At 45.3% G+C, this 25,124-nt stretch overlaps 1 protein-coding gene across 6 annotated transcripts in view; it reads left to right on the top strand.

Moving 5' to 3' along the window:
* The window catches only part of ADAM22 (ADAM metallopeptidase domain 22), a 281,199-nt gene that overhangs the window by 101,551 nt on the left and 154,524 nt on the right, over window positions 1–25,124 (top strand). For all 6 annotated transcript variants that reach the window (XM_040434533.1, XM_040434530.1, XM_040434531.1 and 3 more), the window contains exon 4: window positions 20,383–20,449. In XM_040434533.1, coding sequence (XP_040290467.1) covers window positions 20,383–20,449 — 67 coding nt within the window. The remainder of the gene's footprint in view (window positions 1–20,382; window positions 20,450–25,124) is intronic.

The raw sequence follows: 25,124 nt of genomic DNA, 5'->3' as shown, positions 1-25,124 counted from the left end.
CCGATCCATGTATCAGTGCATCCGTAAAAATCATGCGGACATCTGAATGGAGCTTTACAGGGGGGTGATCAGGGAGTCTATATGGGGTGATCACCACAGTCATTGATCATGCCCCTGTAAGGCTTCATTCAGACGTCCGGATGCGTTTTGCGGATCCGATCCATCTATCAGTGCATCCGTAAAAATCATGCGGACATCTGAATGGAGCTTTACAGGGGGGTAATCAATGACAGGGGGGTAATCAATGACAGGGGGGTGATCAGGGAGTCTATATGGGGTGATCACCACAGTCATTGATCACGCCCCTGTAAGGCTTCATTCAGACGTCCGGATGCGTTTTGCGGATCCGATCCATCTATCAGTGCATCCGTAAAAATCATGCGGACATCTGAATGGAGCTTTACAGGGGGGTAATCAATGACAGGGGGGTGATCAGGGAGTCTATATGGGGTGATCACCACAGTCATTGATCATGCCCCTGTAAGGCTTCATTCAGACGTCCGGATGCGTTTTGCGGATCCGATCCATCTATCAGTGCATCCGTAAAAATCATGCGGACATCTGAATGGAGCTTTACAGGGGGGTAATCAATGACAGGGGGGTGATCAGGGAGTCTATATGGGGTGATCACCACAGTCATTGATCATGCCCCTGTAAGGCTTCATTCAGACGACCGGATGCGTTTTGCGGATCCGATCCATGTATCAGTGCATCCGTAAAAATCATGCGGACATCTGAATGGAGCTTTACAGGGGGGTAATCAATGACAGGGGGGTAATCAATGACAGGGGGGTGATCAGGGAGTCTATATGGGGTGATCACCACAGTCATTGATCACGCCCCTGTAAGGCTTCATTCAGACGTCCGGATGCGTTTTGCGGATCCGATCCATCTATCAGTGGATCCGTAAAAATCATGCGGACGTCTGAATGGAGCTTTACAGGGGGTTGATCAATGACAGGGGGGTAATCAATGACAGGGGGGTGATCAGGGAGTCTATATGGGGTGATCAGGGGTGATTAGGGGTGATCAGGGGCTAATAAGGGGTTAATAAGTGACGGGGGGGGGGGGTGTAGTGTAGTGTAGTGGTGCTTGGTGCTACTTTACTGAGCTACCTGTGTCCTCTGGTGGTCGATCCAAACAAAGGGGACCACCAGAGGACCAGGTAGCAGGTATATTAGACGCTGTTATCAAAACAGCGTCTAATATACCTGTTAGGGGTTAAAAAAAACACATCTCCAGCCTGCCAGCGAACGATCGCCGCTGGCAGGCTGGAGATCAACTCTCTTACCTTCCGTTCCTGTGAGCGCGCGCGCCTGTGTGCGCGCGTTCACAGGAAGTCTCGCGTCTCGCGAGATGACGCGTATATGCGTGACTGTGCGCAGCGCTGCCACCTCCGGAACGCGATCCTGCGTTAGGCGGTCCGGAGGTGGTTAAATAGGCAGCTGGGCTCAGCAGAGATGTCTCTATATTTGGGTTCTGAGGCTTTGTGCCGTGCTGGAGGGCGGAGAGCCGCACGCTGGGGAAACAGGCCCCCTAAAGCCTGCTGTGGACTACTGGAGGCAGAACTGCCAGCAAGGTGACTTGTGTTATATAAACTTTCCATTGTGTGTGAATTAACACCAAGACTGCAAGGTTACGTGCTGTTTTGTGCAATCGCCTCAAGTGTGAATAAACACTGACATTTTGAGCTAAGAACTGGTCTTTTGCCTCTGTACTGCGCCCGCTTACCCTATCTACCAGAGCGAAACGCCACAGTCTCCAGGGCCTTTGACCTCTTTCTTGCATAGACCAGGACCCTGCACATACATCAAGTAAATATAATAAAGTATATTCTAAAAAAAACATAGTCAATTGAAAATGTTCCCAACAGCAACTGTACAAGATATAGACACAGCAGCAAGGAGGGCTGACTGCAATGGGGCCCATAGTAGACCAGCTCTGAACGGCTTCCCCTGCTTGCTGTCATAATGGCTTGCTGCAGGCACCAACAGGGGGAGCTCACTTTATACAGATTTATACAGATCCTGTTGAGTTTAAAGGGGTCTTCTGCTTTTCCTCAGGATAGGTTATCTACATCAGATCGGCTGAGGTCTGACACCCGGGCTCCCCTGCTGATCAGCTGTATGAAAATAATGCAGTGCTGCATTCTCTTCACTGTTTTCTTGCTCAAAGACATTGCTGCAGCTAGCAGGTATAAATACAGCTCCTCTGTCCCATTCACTTGACTGGTAGAAAGCAATTTTTGTTACACTCCATTCCATTCAAGTGAAGGGAATGGAAGCGCTGTAATTACACCTGCTTGCCGTTGCATTGTCATGTAGCTGACCGGCAGGGTTGCTGAGAATCGGGCCCCTGCTGATCTAATATTGATAACCTATCCTGAGGATAGGTCATCAATATGGGAAAGCAGAAAACCCCCTTTAATACTAGCTGTATAGAGCCATAAGCAATTGGCTCCCTCTAGTGGTGACTGCATGAATTCAGAATTATTTAATTTGATAAATCAAAAAGAAAATCTATATATATTGGGAAATTGATCGGCATAGACTTTTGGACCTGAACATTCAATGATAGATTTTACATTTAATAAAGGTATAGTGTATTAGGGAGAGATCTCAGTAGGGAAGTGGAGCCCATTCAGAGTTTTTCTATGGGGCCATATCACATGTGTGAACACTTGACTGAGAGGGACAAAAGTACGGCCTACACCGCAGCCTCGGTGGTGTTCACACTAATATGTACTTTCTCTGAGAATCTGATACTCTCAGATAGGACAATCTGTATCTCTGTGGGATACACACGTCTGTACCTTATAGGAAGCCCCGGGGTAAATACCCCATTTATCCACCACATAACCAATCATGGGGAAAAAATCTCTCATTATTTTTCAAGCTCTACGTAATGTCTACGTCTGGCGTTTCTCTGTTCTCCAGGCCCCGGCTTGTTTCTGAATCTGCAGCTTCATTCCCCACTGTGAACATCCTCAAATTTACACTTACTAGAATCCCCATAATCTCTGCACTAAGAGCTGATAACTTGTATGCCAAGCAAGTGCAATTACTGAGAGATCATCATGTATTATTAATATGCTGCTACCAGTGGACGCGGTCGTGTCCTAGCTCAGGAGAGTGAGATCACTCACGTGTCCAGCAAAAAAAAATAAAAAATTGCATCCCCCCCTTCCCCACAAAATAAAACTATTGCTAGTAAATAGAAGCCCTTGAGCTTTCCTTTTCTTCAAGGGATTTTCTGGGGTTGTCATATTGATGGCCTAGCCTTAGGATAGTGTTCAAGTAGTTATGGAACATGCTCTTCAATGGACTCTTCACCACAGGCTCAGGTAAAAAAATAAAATAAATTCGGCACACTTTTTGAAGGTGCAAATTAAATGACATTTATTGGATGACAAAAGGTTAGTTCATGGGACAATACCCTATTATTCTCAGCATGGTTCCAAGGAATCTGGTGATGGGGGCGGTTGGGGCAGCCAATGCTAGGAATGCACAATGCTAGGAAGGCTCGTTTCCGTTGCGGCCTGCTATTAGCGGTGACCTGCTCCCCTTGTGTCACGTGACCATTTGACATGACGCAGGGGCAGCAGGTCACTGTTGCTGCCAGTGATTGCTTGCAGCGGTGTCAAAGCAGAAGTTTACATCCAGGGATCTGAGCGAAAAGCCAGAAACGGGAAGCAGGTAAGTATGCCTCCCTTCGCAGGTCTGCCCAGTAGGAGGGTTTGCCAAACCCCCCAAAAAGTTCACAACCCCTTTTTAAAAGAGTTGTCCATGGTTAGAAAAACATAGCTGCTTTCTCCTAAATACGGCATATTGTCTGGTATTGCAGCTCAGCTCCTGTGAATGGGCCGCAATACCACACATAGCCTGTGGACCGGTGTGGCGTTGTTTTTGCAAGAAAGCAGCCATGTTTTTCGTATCCTGACCAACATCCTAGCCTAGGTGAACATCATCTGCTTCTTGGAAATCTGGGCGATAACTAGTATAGTCCCATTGAGGGGGTCACCCAGCTTTTTTTAGAGACTAAAATGAAAAAGCTTGTCCTCCCGCTCTTCATTGGGTAACTAAATGCCTCTGTCACTCAGGAGTCTTCGAAAGTTTGGTGACAACCTCCTGGAAGCTGAGTCCATATTAGTTTCTTATGTGACACTGGCACAGGGGTCGCCATCCAGCTTTCCCAGGACTCTGAATGGCAGGGGAACAGGGACACATCACTTATAGCTTCTGTATTTATCGATGTGCTGAGCTAATGTCCAATGCATCAGCGCCCCCCCATCCCCATCGTCTCCAGCTATTTACTTGTCTCGTTCTTCTGGAGGGCAAAAGCAGACAGGGGGGATCTGCCAGCATCTGAGCAGATGGATGATGAGGGTGATGTCATCATAGTACTGAGACGTGAAATCGAGCCCAGGCGATAATTATTTTTTACATGGCTAGTTGATAAATGCAATCTGCTATCAATTGGTATGTGCCAGTAGTACTATAGAAAGGTAACGATACTAGGCCATCAAGTTTAGAGGGGTTGTCTGGTTTCATGTAAATAAAGCATAAAAGTGGGGTTCTATTACAAAGTATTCCTTCAGTTAGTCACCCCAAACAGAATGGAAATAAATTGCTCCTGTGTCTAGATATCGTAGTCACATACCTGTTCTGGGGCCCCCTGGTGTCTTTTGATTCCCACTCAGAATGTCCAGGGCTGGTGAGAAGAAGCTGCTTCTTGGTTGGCTGCACAATAGCAGGAGTCACCTGCCGCCCGTGTACAAGAGGATCCAGGACTGAACTGCTGAGCATGTGTGACCACCGGTATTGGACACATTAGGTGGACATTCTGGAAGGGGATGAGAAGAACACCAGGGGGCCCCGTGACAGCAACATCTAGACACGGGAACATTACTTGAGATTATTCCACTTGAAAAATGGTCCCTCTTTGCACCATCTATTTAAGTAAATTGTGTTTATTTGTGGGACAACCTCTTTAATTGTTTTCCCTCTTGTGTTACAATGTATCAGTGAGTCCGAGCTGTTTAGTTTAGAGATTTGTCTAGATTGGATATATAATTGCATCAAATCTCAATCTTAAGGGCTTGTAAGATATTTCCAATAGGTCTCAACCATAGGACCAGCTATACTCTTGTGATCTTTGTGGTTTTTGATAACCAAGTTGATTGCTCATGAACAGGGGCGTAACTACCATAGCGGCAGACCATGCGACTGCTATGGGGCCAAGGGCAAGAGGGGGCCCAGTTGTGATCATCTCCTCTTCTACTGGAGGTGAAAACTTGGTCAGGACTCTACCCTCTAAAGCAGGGATGGCCAACCTGCGGCTCTCCAGCTGTTGCAAAACTACAACTCCCAGCATGACCAGACTGTCTACAACTATCAGCCTACAGCAGGGCATGATGGGAATTGTAGCTGGAGAGCCGCAGGTTGGCCAGCCGTGCTCTAAAGTAAAAAACTTTTAGCAAACGAAGCATCCAGAGATGAAGCAACCCTTTAGACTCATTCACAGAATTAAAAATCCTTAAAAAATGGTTCAGTGGAATGGTAGGTTTCTCACAGTAGTTGCATGAGATGCTGTAAGGCTGCAATTGAAATGCCATGCAAAGCCTTAGCAAAAATAGTATGATACCTGCTGTATTATACACTGCCTGTCCAAAATATAAGTCGCCACCTGGATTTAACTAAGCAAATATGTATGAGCCTCCTATTAGATAATTACTGCATGGGCGATTATCTTTCAGCTAGTAACAAGTTATTTAACCCCGACTGGTGCAATAAGTTGCTTCTCATTTCTTAAACAACCATGTCGAAAGACACATCTGGTGGTCGTGGAAAAGATGTTAGTCTGTTTGAGAAGGGTCAAGTCATTGGCATGCATCAAGCAGAGAAAACATCTAAGGAGATTGCAGAAACTACTAAAATTGGGTTAAGAACTGTCTAACGCGCTATTAAAAACTGGAAGAATAGTGGGGACCCATCGTATTCGAGGAAGAAATGTGGCGGGGAAAAAATCCTGAATGATCGTGATCGGCGATCACTTAAACGTTTGGTGAAATCAAATCGAAGAAAAACAACAGTAGAACTCCGGGCTATGTTTAATAGTGAAAGTAAGAGCATTTCCACACGCACAATGCGAAGGGAACTTAAGGGATTGGGACTGAACAGCGGTGTAGCCGTACGAAAACCACTAATCAGTGAGGCAAACCAGGAAAAAAGGCTTCAATTTGCTAGGGAGCATAAAGATTGGACTCTGGAGCAATGGAAGAAGGTCATGTGGTCTGATGAGTCCAGATTTACCCTGTTCCAGAGTGATGGGCGCATCAGGGTAAGAAGAGAGGCAGATAAAGTGATGCCCCCATCATGCCCAGTGCCTACTGTATAAGCCTGTGTGGGCAGTACTATGATCTGGGGTTGCTGCAGTTGGTCAGGTCTAGGTTCAGCAACAGTATGTGCTCCAAGAATGAGGTCAGCTGACTACCTGAACATACTGAATGACCAGGTGACCTTAAGCCCATTGAGAATCTTTGGGATGTGCTGGAAAAGGCTTTGCACAGCAGTCAGACTCTACTATCGTCAATGCAAGATCTTGAAAAATTTATGCAACACTGGTTGGAAATAAATCTTGTGACATTGCAGAAGCTTATCGAAACAATGCCGCAGCGAATGCGTGCCGTAATCAAAGCTAAAGGCGTTCCAACAAAATATTTTTGGTGGTGACTTTTTTGGGGGACGGACAGTGAAATATTATAACATACCAGCAGAATGCCCACCTTATGTGTACGTAGACTGTAAGAACATGGCACTTCAAGTGCACCGCTCCCTACAGGCTGCTCCACACAATTGCTGGAGTGACTCTAGAACAGGGGTGCACAACATTTTCGGGTTGGGGGCAACATTGTCAGACTGAACAAACGACAAGGGCTAAAAATAAAAGTTAAAGGGTTATTAGCAACTGAAATACTGTATTTATGGGGTATTGTACATACAGTATGTACTATAAATGTCTGGTTACACCTTCAGGATTCCCATCTAATCAAAGAATACATGAAAAATGCATGTGAGCAGCCACAAGACATAGACATACATTTCTGTTACCATATGGTTGGGGGCCGCACGGAATGGTATCAAGGGCCACATGTGGCCCCTGGGCCGCAGGTTGTGCACCCCTGCTCTAGAAGATTGGACTGAGCTACTGAGCATGTGGGACCACCAGCAGTGGACACAAGATGGACCCCATAACAAGTATGTAAAAGCAATATCTAGACACAGGAGCATTTTTTAACCCCCTCAGTAAAGCGTAAGGCCAGGGTATAAAAAGGGCGCCCGCTTGCAAGTGGAGTGGCCGCCAGAGCATCTACTGTTTCGAACAGCAGACACCCAAAGCTAATGTCAGCGATCAGCGATAACGCCGATCTCAGACATTTACTCACTTATATAACACTGACATATTCCACAGCACTTTACACACCTTAGCATCACGCTGTCCCCAATGATGCTCGCAATCTAAGCTCCCTATCCGTATGTCTTTGAAGTGTGGGAGGAAACCCACACAAACGCGGGGAGAACATACAAACTCCATGCAGATGTTGTCCTTGGTCGGATTCGAACTGAAAGGCACCAGTGCTAACCACTGAGCCACCATGCTCAATCAACAACTTATTAAAAAAAAAAAAAAAAAAGTTTTGAAAAGCACCAAATTTACTTTATTATATTGCCCCGTTCTCCTTTAAGATGAGGCAGACAAGACAAGTGACTGCGGCATCCTCTTCCTGCTGAATTAATTGATCCATCCTTTCTTCAGAAACTTTATTTTTTTTGCATTTATCTGTCCAGGAAATCAATGTCCCTCTGATAATCTAATTGTCGGCTGACAGCTGTCAGTACGAGGAAATGAATATTACGCTACAGGCGCTTATCGCTCACATCTCCTATAATGCAGTTTCATCCAGGGATGTATTGACTGCGGGTCTAATTACTGGAAGAGCTTCTCCGGTGAAAAATATTGTTAAATCCGATTTAGTGAGCATTTTCTAAAGTTTTATAAGACAAAAAACAAACAAAAAAAAAACTCGTCCCCTCCACCTCTACCTAACATACATCAAAATATTCTAATATCTTACTACACACATGAAAGCGGACTCGTCATCTCTCCTGATATGTCAATTCTAGTAACTGCTTGTATTGGCCATGTAATAACAGTTCTGGAACTTCTTATGTTAGATCTCTGTATTGTGCCGTTCCTCTGTTATTCCTCCTGGAAACTTAACAAGTTATTGCCAATGCCCTTACTAATAGGTTGTGTCCCTACACAACCTATTAGCAATAGGAAAGATGCAACAGGACGTGTCGTACATGGTGACCCCGTCATATAAATGGGCAGCTATATAATACACAGATAAGCCAGGTCTGCCAGAATTTATAGGAGTTCTCCTCTAAAAGGTAGAAATCTGTATCTCTAGTGCCCCTATAGGTAATTACCCTGTAAGTCAACGTCCTACCCATCAAAGAGCCTTGAAACATGACCAGGAATGTCCACCAAACCGGAGAGACCCATCCGTAGACACGACTGTAGCGGCGCAGAGCAGGACTGTAGCGGCGCAGAGCAGGACTGTAGCGGCGCAGAGCAGGACTGTAGCGGCGCAGAGCAGGACTGTAGCGGCGCAGAGCAGGTAAATGTTTGGCTTGGTGAGATGCCTTTAATCTTACTTTTGAGGGTATAGGTCCTGCTTGCGGAGATCCTGCTGGTGTAGGGTGTCTTACAGGTAATGCTCCATGGAAGTATACAAATCAGCTCTCCTTCATGAGGAGGAAATCTGTCAGTGGACTCCTAAAAGATTTCAGAACTTTTGATACTAAAGCAAGTTCAGATTCTTCAGTCTGGAGGGGAAAGGGTCTTAAAAGGGGTTGTCCGGGAATTAAAGTGTAAGGCCTCATGCACACGACCGTTTTTTTTTGCGGTCCGCAAAACGGATTTCCGTTGTTCCGTGATCCGTGACCGTTTTTTCTTCCATGGGTCTTCCTTGATTTTTGGAGGATCCACGGACATGAAAAGTGAAAAAAAAACTAAGTCAAGTTTGCATTGAAAATGATAGGAAAAAAAGGACACGGATCACGGACACGGATCACGGACGCGGATGACTATCTTGTGTGCATCCGTGATTTTTCACGGACCCATTGACTTGAATGGGCCCGTGAACCGTTGTCCGTGAAAAAAATAGGACAGGTCCTATTTTTTTCACGGACTGGAAAAACGGATCACGGACGCGGAAGCCAAACGGTGCATTTTCCGATTTTTCCACGGACCCATTGAAAGTCAATGGGTCCGCGAAAAAAAACGGAAAACGGAACAATGGCCGCGGATGCACACAACGGTCGTGTGCATGAGGCCTAAATGTCATTCTTTTATTTGTGTAATGTATAGGGGCAGTGACACTGACCATTTTTGTAATATACTTGAATTACTGAAATCGCACATTTCTATTAGAAAAATAGCTCTAAAGTGACCCATTTTGAGCCTTAGCAACGCTCCTCTGTCTTCTGTTTACATAACAGTGGACACTTGCTCAGTACTGACTGTGTTATGTAAACAGAAGACAGAGGAGCGTTGCTAAGGCTCAAAATGGGTCACTTTAGAGCTATTTTTCTAATAGAAATGTGCGATTTCAGTAATTAAAGTATATTACAAAAATAGTCAGTATCACTGCCCCTATACATTACACAAATAAAAAAAAAAAGAATGACAGTTACACTTTAAACATTGATATCTGATTGGTGAGGGTCTCACCCCTGACACCTCCATTCATCAGCTGTTGGAAGGAGCCGCATTGCTTGGGCCTGAGCCTGTGATGTCTCATCCATCAGTCACATGGCCTTCAAGTGAATGAGACTAGGCTGCAATACCAAGGACAGCCACTATACAAGGTATGGCGCTGTGTGTGGTATAGTATAAAGAGGCTCCATTGGTCTGGCAAATGCTGCAGCCCCTTAAAACATCTGATCGTGGGTGCTAGGAGTGAGTCTCCCACAATCCTATATTGATGACCTATCCTAGGTTATGCCATGATTGATGTGAAAAATTAAAACTGGACATCCTATAGTACATGACAATCTCTTCCTAACAAAGCAAACATGGGTCCGGAGATGTCCCCATTCATTGCTCTGCTAGATTATCTTCAGCCTGGCAGCTGAGGGAGCGTGTCCTTTCTGCTGCAGCTCTCTAACTGTAACTGCCACAGCTTCTAACAGCACATATGGCTGGTGGCAGTTGAAGATTTAGGCCCCTTTTACACGAACGATACGGATTGGCTCAGGATGCGTTCAGGGAAACTTGCACCATTTTGCAAGCAAGTTCAGTCAGTTTTGTCTGCATGTGATAAAAAACGGAAGGTTTACAAACAACATCTCCTAGCAACCGTCGGTAAGAAACGCATCGCATCCGCACTTGCTTCCAGATGTGATGCGTTTTTTTCACTGAAGCCCCATTCACTTCTATGGGGCCAGGGCTGCGTGAAAAGCACAGAATATAGAACATGCTGCGTTTTTCACGCAACGCAGAACTGAAGCGTGGAAAAAAATGCTCATGTGCACAGCCCCATTGAAATGAATGGGTCAGGATTCAGTGCGGGTGCAATGTGTTCACATCATGCATAGCACTCGCTCGTGTGAAAGGGGCCTTAAACTGAACACGTTCGACCAGTTCAGTGAGACGGACAAAAAAAAAAGGAAAAGAACAAACAGCAGGTGGCGCTATACAGATACATTTTATTGAATAACTCAGTGGCTGTAATACATTTTTAATTACATGCAATTACAAAAGTATTCAGATCCAGTGGCTAGCCTGGAAATTGTAGAATACCGGTATGTTTAGTGAGAAAACTCCTTTAAGTCCTGGACAATCCTTTTAATACTAACAGCATAATGGATACCAGGGCATGTGGCCGGGATACCGGGTAGGGAATGGGGGTGCCACCAATTCGCTCTTCCATAGGCAGGGCATCTACATACGGAGCTGCAGCTTTGCCTCGGGTGAAGGAAAGCCTGACCATGGCTCTGATGCTTGGGTTCTGTGGACCGACATCACTTTGTGCTGCTCTAAAGCGCCGTAATCCGCGCGAGCCGCTGCATTGTCTGACGCGTTCCACGGCAGCTGTGTATTAGGTTGATCACATTAATGGCGTGCAGTATACAAGCGATTTTTCCTGCGCCTGCCCTGGCTCTGACAACTACATGCAGGAATTATTACTGAGAGCTGGTTGTGTATACGACAGAGGATTTGGGGCTTATACAGTAAATCAGCCATGAGAATGAAAAGTATAATAATGCAGGGACCTGACGGACAAATCTGCATCACTGATTAAAGGGATTCAGTTTTCCAGTAGCATTGGACACTCATCCCCCAATAAATATTTATCTTGGGTCCTCACCAGTGAAAATGCCTGGGCCCTGATGCAAAAATTCCAACAGGGCCCCCACTTGCCATATATCCTTTATATTATTTACAGATGTCATGCTACCTCTGCACCCCTTATAGCTGCACACCTGTCCACTGCTCAGAAGGGTTGTCCAGGATTAGAAAAGCAGGGCTGCTTTCTTCCACAAACAGCACCACTACCACCCCATACTGCACACAACTTATGGACAAGGGTGGTGCTGTTGTCATCCATGTATTTGTAATCCTGGACAACACCTTTAAAATTAAATTAAAATTGTAAAATGGAATTTGTAGTGATGACTTATTCCCAGGATAGGTCATCAGTCTTAGATCGGCTGGGGTCTGACTCCTGGCACCCCCGCTGATGAGGAGGAGCAGACTTGGCATTTTTGAGTCCCCAAGCAAAGTTTTTTCTGAGGGCCCTAATCGGGACCGCCAGTCAGGAATCTTTATTCCCAGCAGCATTTACAGTTGAAAGTCGTCGCCAGGGCCAATTCTAGCTTTTCTGCTGCCTGTGGTGAAAATTGAAATGGCGCCTCCACCCCAGTGCCAAATTCTTAATGCAACCCCTCCTGCCAAAGACATGTTTGAGTTGGTCATTACATATAGCGCTATATCCCCCCTTACATCCAGTGATGTCACCTGATGTAGATATTCTCTTTCCTCCTGTTCTCCATTCGGACCAGACCACCATGACAAAGTATTTCAGATGCGACTTGGTTCTGCAGGGTTTACCACTATGGGGATTTGCTCTGGTAGTTAGGACTAGCAGCCTGTTTGCCTTTAGAGGGGCCTGAGTCCTCCAGCCGGCTCAAACCTCAAATCCCAGCACAGCCCTCAGTTCACAGCACACACTCCTCCTGAGCTCCACTGTCAGAGGGAGGTAAATCCACACACCTGGCAGTGCTGGCTGGTTTTTATGCCAGCCTGGCACATGGGGAGTAGTCACCCACCCAGCACTTTGACTACTCCCAGTAAGAGCCGTCCCGGATCAGCTAGGACAGCCATGCTTAATTTCACGGTGTCAATCAACAATAGCTGCTGCTGACACATAAAATACCGGCTCTTACTTCATCGAGGCCAGGAACCTCGGTGACGCATACCTTCCATCCACGATGATTCCAGGTACCTTCTTACACCACGTAAACCTCCTAGGTTCCACACATTTTCATCATTCCCCCCACCTCGCTGTGCTCCCCAATACCTCCAAATATACTGCAGAAATAACAGCACCATACTGATATTCCTCAAAGTTCTCCCAAAAGTCCCACCAACAGTAATAATTCTCTCATTTGTAATAGTACCCCCAAAAAGTGATAATGCTGCCCAAGAGTGCCCAATTATAGCAATGTCCTCCATATTATTCTCAATAATTCTACTACCCCCACTGTTAAAAATGCCTCTAGTGCCTCTAATATTTATAATTGCCCATCTGTAGTGCCACCAGTATTTATAAGGCCCCGTATAGTGCCACTAGTATTTATAAGGCCCCCTATAGTGACACTAGTATTTATAAGGCCCCCTATAGTGCCACTAGTATTTATAAGGCCCCCTATAGTGCCACTAGTATTTATAAGGCCCCCTATAGTGCCACTAGTATTTATAAGGCCCCCTATAGTGCCACTAGTATTTATAAGGCCCCCTATAGTGCCACTAGTATTTATAAGGCCCCCTATAGTGCCACTAGTATTTATAAGGCCCCCTATAGTGCCACTAGTATTTATAAGGCCCCCTATAGTGCCCCTGTATTTATAATGTCCCAGTAGTGCCCCTGGTGTGTTTAATGTCCCCCAGTAGTGCCCCCTGTATTTATAATGCTCCATCTCTTTACTGCCCCCAGTAGTGCCAGGGGGGAAAAAAAACTAAAAAACAAAGTACTCATCTCACTCTAGCTCAGTGTCGCCATCTACTATGCAGGCCTGTGTCCTGAGTTGCCTGTGTCCTGGCGCAGGCGGTCGCCATGACATCATCGTGACCTCCTGCAGCAGGTCTCAGGCAGTGTGATCACATCTGCCTGCATTCTGGAATGTGGCCGCACCGCCACCTAAGAGAAGGTTGCGATAAAGTCATCTCCACTGCCTGCACCGTTATAGTGTCTCATAGGCTTATGAGAGTGAACGGCGGGGACGGGACCCATAGGCTCCCTCACCCTGCCATCAGCTACTGCTGCCTGAGGCGAAATGCAACCCTGAATGTGGCGCATTTTCATGGTGGTCAAGACCGCCACAGCTGACGAGCTGTTGGAAGAGGTCTAGGTCTCTTCATAGCGTACCTATAGTGGTTGTACATGGTGTTGCAGCACAATATCCTTCATTTGAATGGGACTGAGCTTCACAAAGGCCTTGTGACTGATGGACGAGGAAGAGGCTGCAGAGATTGCACGAGTGCCACGACCCCTTGAAGCAGGTGATCGTGGAGGTCTTGACTGTTGGACTCTCATTGATCAGATATGGATGACCTATCCTGAGGAGACAACATCAAACTTTAAGTCCTGGTAAGTCCTGGATTTGAAGGGGTCAGTAGTCATTTATGTGCCTGACCTAGCACTTCTCTTCTTGGAGCTTACACTGTGCTTCCTATTCAGACCTAGTCATTTATGTCTCTCATTCCTGGCACATATTACACTTGAATATGTGATACTCGAGCTCGGTCGTACTTATTGATTCCATTACTGGCAGGCTTGCTCTTCAAGGTTGTTTTTCTTTAAGGGTGGAGGAACTGGACAGTTGCAGACATTTTTTCAACATGTGAATCCACTTAAGGATTACCCCCCCCCCCCCCTCCCATTGTTTCAGGTATGAGGGTCTGCAGAACATAAGGATGGGGCCTTCTGTAGGAGAGCCTCAGGACTGCTGCAGTGCACAGACATCCCCTACCTGCTTACAGTGCTCCATTCTGCTTACAACCTTCCCTGGGGAGGCCTGAAGAGCAAATCAATGATAGCAAATGTGTTACATTAGCATCTGTAGGAAATAAATATGGATTCCATGACGCCGAGATTTCTTTTAATAATGAGGAACTGCACAATTATGCAATATTTAAAGGGAGTCTATCAACCCCTTGCTGCCTGTGAAGCGAATTCCAACTGGACTAAAACAGTTGAACAAGTGTGTCCGAGTGTCCAGGCTCTCCTCACTCCGTCCTGCCTGTCCCCTCTGGAGATTGTGATGTTGGACAGCGCCGGCCGGAGCTTTCACTCACGACCAAGAGCGTTATGGAGCAGGGTTCGGTGAGGAGAGCTCGAGCGCTTGCCAGACTTGGGACCGCTCATCGGGCACTTACAAACTCATTTGCATATCGGATCAAACTTAATTTGTTCAGTCATTTGAATTTGTTTAATTGGGCAGAAAGGAGCCCTTTTTCTGACGTCCAAAAAGCATTAAGCCTCATTCACACGTCTGTGCTCAAATCCGTGAGAAGGTGGTCAGTGATGGATCCGTGAAGGATCCGTGTTGGGGGTCCGTGTGTCCGTTTTTTTTGCTGTTCATGTGTCATCCATGTTTCACTGACACTGAACAGCTGAAAAATAATTTTCAAAGCATCTCTTCCTAATGATCGGCGAAACACGGATGCGACACGGATGGTATCCATGGTTTTCATGGACCCATGGACTATAATAGGCGTAATGGATCCGTGAACACGGACAAAATAGAGCATGCATCCGTGATAAAAACATGGACCCACGGACCGTGCTAAAACACTGATGTGTGAATACACATTAAAATGAATGGGGACGTGGAGAACACGTACAGCACATGTCTGTGTAACACTGACGTGTGGATGAGGCTTTATTTGGACATTTTTGCTGGTAATCTGGTAAGATCATGGAAGGTGGGATGTTAATGTTGAAACAGGATGCATTTGCCTTTTGTATCTCCCAGTTCATATTAATCTGTCATCTTGTCCACTTTAAAAGAACCAATGTGGTAAGGACAAACTCTGCATAGGGTCAATTTTAGGGAGCAGCAATCTAGGCAGTTGCTCAGAACACCTGTTTTCTAGGGGCCACCAAGGAGTCTCGTCCCCAAGAGTTGATGAAGTAAACCTTAAATATTTTACCAAGGTCTCATTCCCTGGAATAATCTGTGAATGGATCAAAATAACATTGACTACCAAGGACTCGTATGGCTATGCCATAAGAGAAAACTCCTTAGCTCATCATTCATTGTCAACATGAATACCAGCCATGGATCTTACAGATTTGACTTTGGGCTAATCCTAAGGGCGTTATCCTGGCAGTCCCCTGGTATTCAACCTTTAATGCTTATACAAGGATCTGGACTTCGCTGCAGGGGAACCACCAGGCCGCTACCTCCAGGAGAAGTCTTTTTGTGATTGACAGATGACCCACAGGGATCAGAGACACCGGTACTAAGCACCGAGGGGTCAGGCAGAATCGTAGTCAGGGACAGGCCAAGGTCAGTGCTGATTAAGTACGTGCTATACGGGAAATGGTCTGAGGTCAGGGCAAGCAGCATAGGATCAATAGAGAGGTCAGGCACAGGTCAGGGTAGGCAGGTCAAAATACAGTAAACAGGCAGAAAGTCGGTACAGACACCTATTGTTCAGGCACCCTCCCACAGGGGAAGATACCTGAAGTATCCCAGGGTTGCCAAGCATTAGCTGGTGAAGATTAGGGTGTACGCACTGGCACTTCACGACATATATATGGAGGTGGGACCATACAGTAGACCGGGCTGGAAGAAGAAGGCTCTGTCCACTGTGTAGTGCACATGCCAGGCTCAAGTGAATGGTAGCGGAGTTGCAATAGGCCGGTACTAGAAACCACAGAGTGGACGGAGAACTTTCTGATGCTGGCGGCTGCCCGATACACTGCTTATTGGTGGGGGGCTAGGTGCTAGACACCGCTGATGGAAAACTCCACATTAAGGTCTGGATAGAAGTCTAGTTTTCTATATTTATGTTCATGGTATCGTCGTCTTCCACTTCCTTAGCTCACATCCGCTCTGTATTACCTGGTCATAAAAAATGCAAGACCTCTTTCATGAGCGCAGGAGCCATTTGTGATGCACAAGCTTTAACAAATCAGCATTTTCTTTATTGTCTTTAGTGGAGAGATGGGAATGCTTACTGGGAGAAAAATATGCTGCAGCCTGCATTTAATGGCCCGGCTCCTACCGATCTGACTTACCGCTTTTTCTTAAAAAGCATTACTTCTTAAATAAAATTTAAAAAAAACTACCAATCAATACAATTTTATTAATTTGCTTCTGTCATGTATTACATTTTGCAAATTCCTAGTTAATCAATTTCAGGCTAAAATCTGTCATCTGAGTATGATCTTATCTAGCTCTCTTAAAGTACTGAATGTTCCAAGTTATGTAGTAACACACGAGATCAGGACACAACTAGCCAGATTTTCCATTTCGGAATATCATTTTAATAGGTACAATGTTATTCCTTTATACATCAATTAATGACTTATTTTTTCAATACAAAACTCTAAATCCCCTGCATAGACATTCAGGCTGCCTGCAGCCATCACTAGAGGGAGCTCTGGAGCATACTGTTACACAATGAGCATAATAACACTATATGCAATAAAAGGTATTCGCATCTGAACATTTATAGCATATCCATGGAGGAGGGACCCGCTCCTATCTTTAGGACAGGGCTCAGTCTCGTGGCCACTGTGAATGATGACGTGACCATGAATATATGACTCTCTCCATTCACTTCTATGGCTATTATGAAAATAGCCAATTAAGCATCCCAAACTATTTTTGAAACTTTTATAGAAGAGTATGGAGAGAGCCAACCATGCATGGCCATCTTTTCATTCCCAACATCATTCTTGAGAGTAGAGACCCGCACCTAATAGGACATTTCTCCTTCCACTTCCCCAGTATTCTTAGGGTCTGAAGCATTGACTAGGGCATGGTCTCGTTTTTGGTCCAGTGGCACTAACCTTTCCCGCTGCCTCTTCATTCAGGGGCCAGACTCTCACCTGGCACTTTGCTGCAGCCATCTCACCCAACTGCAGCCATCATTGTGTCTGTCTCCACAGGTCAATGCAGCCATGGTGACTGCTGATCCAAGTGCCTAGACAGGGACATGCTGTAGGCCTGGTCTGCAGACTCGTCTAGGCCTGACCCAGATGTTCCATGGCACTCTCCGGTATAAAATCCAATTCATTGATAAATTACATACAGGGCACAAAGTGAAGAGCAGGACATGGCAGTGTGTGGCCAACAGCCGTTTCACGTCTTCTGCTTTTTCTCAGAGCTGGTCTGGGGCCCTTCTCCCCTGTGTATGCCTTCCCATGGTGACCCCACCATTTTCACTCATGTTCCTTCTCCCTTGTCACTGTAGCAGGCACCCTTCACCTGCTACAGCAGGCATTTATACAGTGCTCACCCCCAGCAGAGTCGTGAGACCACCACCTGGACATGTGCCCTCTCTCCTGCCCAAAAGGCACCTTTTATCAGGGTCCCTCCTCTCTTCTTGCATCACACAAAAGGGTCTGCAAAGGTACCAGTCGGACCCTGGCCCTGGTTCCTAAGAGGGCCTAGAGGTCCCTTTTTCACACAAGAAGACCCCAGTACTATAAATGGCACATGGTAGGTGATACAGATGTTTTTTTTAGTTGGGCTCTATGAGCTTTAAGTTATGTATATCTGGGAAGTAGGGACTGGTCTGGGACATATTACGTTGGAAATAGTGGAAGTTGATGAGAATGTGAATGAACATGTTAGTGGTTAATGATTTGCGGTATGATTTCAAGCACGCAATGACTTTAAATATAGAGTATCATAAAAATCTGATTAATAATACAGGCAGCTTATTGACTTCTTTGCTGTCACCGCAGCACCATCCACACAGGTCATTTAGGACAGGTTGGTTGCTAGATATACAATGTCTAACTGCAGGTGGATTTTCTAGCTTATCCACTTACTACATTTTCTTCCATATTAATCAGATTTAAAAAAAAATAAAAAATCTATGGAAAATGTATAATTTTTGTCATTTAAGGAGTAACAATTCTGAGAGTATGATCAGAGTAAGAATATACCATAACTAGGATGTGAGCGTAAGTAGACCCTATAGAGATTGACTATGAACGGGTCCTAAGCATTGACTTCCTATGATGTTGATGCATTGAGAATAAATAAGTGCAGAAGAGATCATAACTGTGCATTACTGTTAATGGAGCAGGAGACGACGGACTGCAGGCTATAAATGATTAATATTGAGTATTTTACAGATTGTCCAGTATGAAAAGTTGGGGCGTATTGATTCTTTTTATGTCTATTAGTGGGACGTCTAGGAACATGAATAACTTATACCTCGGCTATTATTTTTTAGCAATGCTCATGTTAAACAGTTACCGTACTTTATATGGCAGCCCGTGGCTTAACAGGAAGAGGAATTCCATGGTAAATCATATGCTGACAGGTTATGTGGACCAGGACCAATCTTAGGTTGGATGTTCTCTTCTATTGATGTCCTCCTCTTTATGGTGTCCCATATACTGCCCATGTCGTACAGCACTCAATCAGTGAGCTAGCTTTGCATCATACCTTCGCATCAGACACCAAGTGTGGAATCAGGGCTACAAATTCTGTGTGGTGCGCCCTTCAGTAGTGATAAATGATGCAAGTCCAGATATGGATCCAGAACCAAGTGTCCTAACGAAGGAAATCCAGTTATAACACTTCTGACAGAGCATTAGTACTAATGGGTATAGATACATTTCCCCTTTAAAAAAAAACCCTATTTTCCCTTTCATTCCAGGCAACTACCTCAAGGGAGGGACTAGAAGCCCCTGGTCTAAAACTATGGATGTTGAACTACGGTATATAGGGTATAAATATGATAAGAGCGCTACAAAGCGTGCCCATCCAGGAGGAGCATTACATGGAGAGCCCATTTATCATAAAGGAAATCATTATGAAAAGAGGTATCCCCCAAGAAAGAGAACCATCTCAACAGCGCCACTATTGGAAGTGGCTCCCTATGAGTCAAGATCTGACTATCCAACAAGCCTTCAAGCCTTGGAATTTGACAAGGGAATAAAGCCAAGCCAGATTTCCATTAAGAGACAGCTGTTTCGGGTTGCATGCACCTCACCAGTCCCTATATTATATATATATATATATATATATATATATATATATATATATATATATATATATATATATTAGTGTATATAGTCCCTTGTCAAGTTCTAAAGCTGGGTGGAGATTGGATGTTGACTCATAAGGGCCACTTCCAATAGGTGGCGCTGGTGAGATGGTTCTCTTTCTTGGCATATTAGTATTCCGTGGAGCATTGCCAATAAGTCTCCATAGCAGGGAGCACTTCCATACATCTCCATACAGGACTGGTCTCTTTAAGGAGATCCAGCACCTTGCCTAAGGGAAATTATGCCATTCTTAATTTTCCCCTGCAGGGGCTCTGCAGGTAAATTAAGAATTTGCTGCCAGGTTCCCACACCTGAATTTTGGGGGTCCCTGAAGCAGGACAATCTGTGGTCATCTTATTTTCCGGGGATCCTTGTGGCATAAAGTGGATGTAAAAAGAGGACAGTCAGGGTAGGTCATCAGTCCCACTCCCAGCACCCCACCACTCAAGAGGGGGGGTGCGGTGCTTATGTGAGTGCTGCGTCCTCTTCAGTGTTTACCTGCATGTCATCTCCCTTGCAGTGTATTAACAGCTTCCTTTCTCATTCACTTGAATGGGACGAACAGCTGTAATTAAAGGGGTGACCCACTTGCAGGGTTTTCTGTTTTGGTGAGACAAGCCCTTAACATAATAGAGGACACCGGTACAAATCGCTCCTCAGTACCCAGCATAGGTCCTATTTGGCTAGTGAGAGGTAGTGTTCTCTGCCCCAAATGGGCACTTGCCAGTTTGTTCTTCTCATCATCTGTGGTCGCCGTATGACTATATTAACATTTCCTTTATTTCTTGTAGTGACCTGCTGTCTTCAGACTACGTGGAAAGACATATTACAAAAGACGGGAGCACAGTAGAAATGAAAGTAAGTTACAGGTTTTCTATTTATTCAGTGTTAAAGGGGTGTCACAGCGGGATACAAAAATGAGCATTACTCCCCTCACCGATCCCTTGTTGCTGTAGTTCTGATGCTGCTCCGGTTTTCGCTGCTCTCTATTTCCTGGTCTCGGCTTGACACGCGGGAAATGGGTGGAAACACACGCACAGCCAATCAGTGGCTGAGGTGAGTCACAGCTGTGACTTGTGATTGGCTGAATGGTCATTTCCAGCCATTTCCCATGTGTCGAGGCCAGGACCATGAAGTAGAGAGCAGCGGGGTACAGGGCAGCGGCGGGAATCTGTGAGGTCAGTAATACATTTGAGTATAATATTTGGCTGCCTATGAAACAAGGTGGGCACCCCAATAGCCGTTAAATTACACAGCTTCTTCACCCCAGTTTGAGAATCAAGGCCTAATGGAATTGCTTATCTATTAAACAAGGTGGACTCTGTTCAATTGTATAGCTCTGTGCGCTACACATGGATTTATGCAGAGTGGGCTGTCTCCTATGGATCCCTTCAGATTACAGAGCCTGCATTGTCCCTGCAGTCTCCCTATGCTCACCCTACAGTGTTTAAAAACTCCCACTACAATCTCCCTACACTGTTCCTGCAGTCTCCCTATCCAATATTCCACAATCTAAGCGATCTGATGTAGAATATTCCCCCACACAGTCTAGGAGTAGACAGAGTGACAGTCGCCATATGTGTATCTGTCCCTCTAGGCTCTGACCCAGTTTACTTCTTCTGTTCTGCATGCTATATAACAGTGATTTTCTGCACCCACCAGACTTATGTGGTGAAGAATTGACCCCCGACTTGTGACATCTCTGTAGCCACTGGTTTATATTATTCACTATCCTTCATGATGTGAGTTATGTTAGCATTGAACCTGAATGCCTTATTCAATTTAAAGGGAACTTGCCACCTTATCCTACCCTATGAAATAGACATATGGGATTGTGTGGGTCCTTATGGGTGTCATTCCAGTGGATCGAGGGGTTTGGTCACCAGGTTCACCCTGCAACCTCATTTTTCCTTGTGGGGATCAAAACCTAGAAATTCTAGCTCTAGGGCAGGGATCAGCAACATCCGGCACTCCAGCTGTTCTGAAACTACAACTCCCACAATTCTCCTTTCACTTCCATGGGGGTTACAAGAACAGCCAAGAAAGTTTGCATGCTGGGAGTAGTAGTTTCACAGCATCTGGAGTGCCGAAGGTTGCTGATCCCTGTTCTAGGTGATGTTGGGGCAGCAGCCTAGGCAGACGCTCAAGCACAAATGGGTCAGCCAAAGCTTTGGTGAGGAATGTCCACTTTTCCGTGACCTTTGTGGGGCCCTCTGGAAAGTGGAGTCCTTCACAGGTTCTATCATTGACCCGGGCTGTGTGCCACTCTTGCTCCAGGGCACTAGAATGGTCTAGCTCTATATGTACACCCTTGACCATCAGTTTTTCTTGGAGGACTTGTACACTTATGTAGGTTTGTTTCATAGAGGAGCGTTAAATGGCGTTAGGTTCACTTCAAGGGGTTATCCCATGAACAATGTAAAAAATGGAAATCAGACACCATACAGCTCATGACAATCTCTTTCTAACAAAGCTAGAACCAGCCCTGTACCTCATATGGGTCCAGAGATCTCCCTATGCATTGCTCCAAGTGCTCTGCTAGATTTCTATTAAGCTGGCAGCTCAGGAAGTGTGTCCTTTCTGCAGTAGCTCAAGGAGGCATCTCCTTTCTGCAGCAGCTCTCTCTCTAGCATAGCTCAGAAGGCAGTTGAAGGATGGAACTGAACATGTGTGTCCACCTCAGTGAGGTGGACAGAGAAATAAGGAAAAGAACAAACAGCAGGTGGCGCTGTACAGATACATTATACCGAATAACTCGGTGGCTATACAAAATTTTGAATTACATGCAATTACAAAAATATTTAGATCCAGGGGCTGGTTTGAATACTGCTGTATATTTTCCTCGGGACAACCCCTTTAGTCTGCATTTCATCCAAAAATGATGGTCAAACTGTACCGTGTGAACCACGTTGCAGATTTTACCAGTGTTACAACACACTCTTCCTCGATCCCTTCCAGTATTGAATGTTCTCGCTAAAGCCAAGGTCAGGCGATGCCATATCCAGCCTCTTCTCTTCTGATTGTGTTATACCTAGTGCAGGTCCTAAAAGGGGGAGGGGAACATGAAGCAGATTCTCACTTTGTTGTTCTTGAAGCACTTATTCTGAGGAGTACTGGTCCTCCTTGAGGAGATCCTGCTGCAGTATCATGTATTACAGGCAATGCTCTATGGGCAGGGATGCTCAACCTGTGGCCCTCCAGCTGTTGCAAAACTACTACTCCCAGCATGCCCTAATATCTCTAGGCTGTCCAGGCATGCTGGGAGTTGTAGTTTTTCAACAGCCGGAGGGCTGCAGGTTGTTGTGCATCCCTGCTCTATGGAAAAAACTTATGCAAATTAGCTCTCCTCAAGAATGCAGAAAAGTGGTAGAAAGCAGGGAACTGGTGGCAGTAGAGAGACAGTTTTCTTCCTTTTGGAGGAGAGCTAATTTGCATACTTGAACCCTGGTGTCATGCCCCACCCCCACAGGCCCCGCACAAGGGATAGAACAATGCATCAGTTTTGCCGTTCCTCCAAGATTTAAGGTGGGTTTTTTTTTTCAAAAAATGAATCCGTAATATCTAGACCGCTACAGAGCAGAAGGAACGTAATATTAAAATGTTCTATGGAAATACATAGGATTTACGGCTTTTTTTTTCTATAGAATTTGTTTAAAAAAAATAATTAAAAATAGTGTGCCAGGCATTGGCAAAGATCTGGAGACACGGTGTACGAAGCTCATGAAATATGAATAGATCTTGTCTTAACAGGGCAGTGATAACTCCTGAGAAAACGTTTCTGCCTAATATGCCTGAATAATAGATCCGTCGTCCCTCTGACACGTCTGGTTTAGTAACTAATTGCATTCCCCATGAAATAATAATTCTGCAGCATCTTTTCTTAGAATTCTGCATGGTTGCTCCTCTGTTACTACTCCTGGAAATGTATTAATAAAGGAACACTGAGCGTTACCATTCCCCTTGCCAATAAGTTGTGTTGCTACAAAGTTTCTGGCACTGCATTGAAATTGAACACTTGCTGCCTCGTTACTCCACAGATTACAGCTGATCCCCAGTAGCAGGAGGTTATGACCAAGCACAGTGGCCTACCCACCATGGAGGCAGGCCACTGCTGAACTGCTTCTCCTCTTCCCCATCTAGATTTACTGCATCTCCACAAGCCACCACTAGGGGGAGTGCAAAGAGATTATTTACAGCTTCCGTAAAGGGGTTGTCTCATCTGAGACATTGGCGGCATATCGACATAGAAATGAATTGAGAGCACACCGCGCATGCGTGGTGCGCTCTCCTTCCCTTTCAGGGGCCCATTTTAGAGGTAGGTGCGGGTCTCAGAGGTGGGACCTAGCAATATGCTATCCAAGTCCCAGATGGGAATAACCCCTTTAAACTCAGGGAATACTGCATAAATTCCTATGCGCGGAGCTCCCCCTAGTGGTGGCTTCAGGCAGACCGTTTTATAATACACTGTATAAAGGAGGCCACAGACATAGAGCTGTATGGGGGTTTATCAGTGTATTTATACCAGTTGGGTGGTGCACATACATTCATGTAATACATTGTGGCGAGCATGAGCCCCATATATATGAAGCACCTTTTTTCAACATAGAAGTCTAATAAAATTAAAGTGGCAGAACATTATTTTTTTTACTTTTTTTAAATTAAAAAATGTCTTACACGTAATTTATCAGAAATCTGAGTGTTTGATGTACACATACCGTTAAACCAGTTGGGTTGGGGGCCCATAGGTTTTGCTATTGGGCTCCATGAGATCTGGGCACGCCCCTGATAAGGAATCGTCAATTCAATCAATATGTGGTCAGGATAATACCGCTTGGCCAGGGAAATTCAGAAATGTCACATTTGAAAACCCCTAGTGCATGGTAGCTGCCCATTTGTGACCCTTTTAAAATGTCTTTGTGTGTTGCTGTGTCCGTTCCTTCCCATCACGCCCATTTACATTATTACCATTGTGAGATCGTAGGACGCTTCGTCTCTTTTTAACCTATATTCCTTAGCAGACCTAATCCCTCGTGGTGCATTCAGATCCCTGCCAGTCTGATCTGTACTGAATCCCATTCATTTTGCAGAATTCCTCTTGCACCAGGCAGAGGGACGTGAGCTGACTGGTAGTGAACTCCTCAATGGGCCTCAAAGGATGGAAGAACAAAAATACCTTGAAGAGGAAAGGGAGCGACTTGAGGAATGAAAAGGCCGCCAGTCACTCTGCTGCAGGGGTCCAGTGATGTCATGCTGGCTGGGAGAACAATCCCCATTCAATAGGCAAACCGCATAGAATTCACATTACTGATGCATATGAGCATATTGGTCCTATATGTACTCCACCAAAAAGTGCCTTCCCTAAAATACTTAAAGGGGTTATCCCATGATTAATGTAAACATGAAAATCAGACTCCATATCGTACATGACAATCTCTTTCTAACAAAGCTAGAACCAGCCCTGCACCTCACATGGATCCAGAGATCTCTCCATTCATTGCTCTGCTAGATTTATATGAAGCTGACAGCTCAAGGG

This window comes from Bufo bufo, chromosome 5 (assembly GCF_905171765.1).
Source record: "Bufo bufo chromosome 5, aBufBuf1.1, whole genome shotgun sequence".
Lineage (NCBI taxonomy): Eukaryota > Metazoa > Chordata > Amphibia > Anura > Bufonidae > Bufo > Bufo bufo.
The sequence above is the reverse complement of the archived record's forward strand: the minus strand, read 5'-3'. Positions and strand labels throughout refer to the sequence as shown.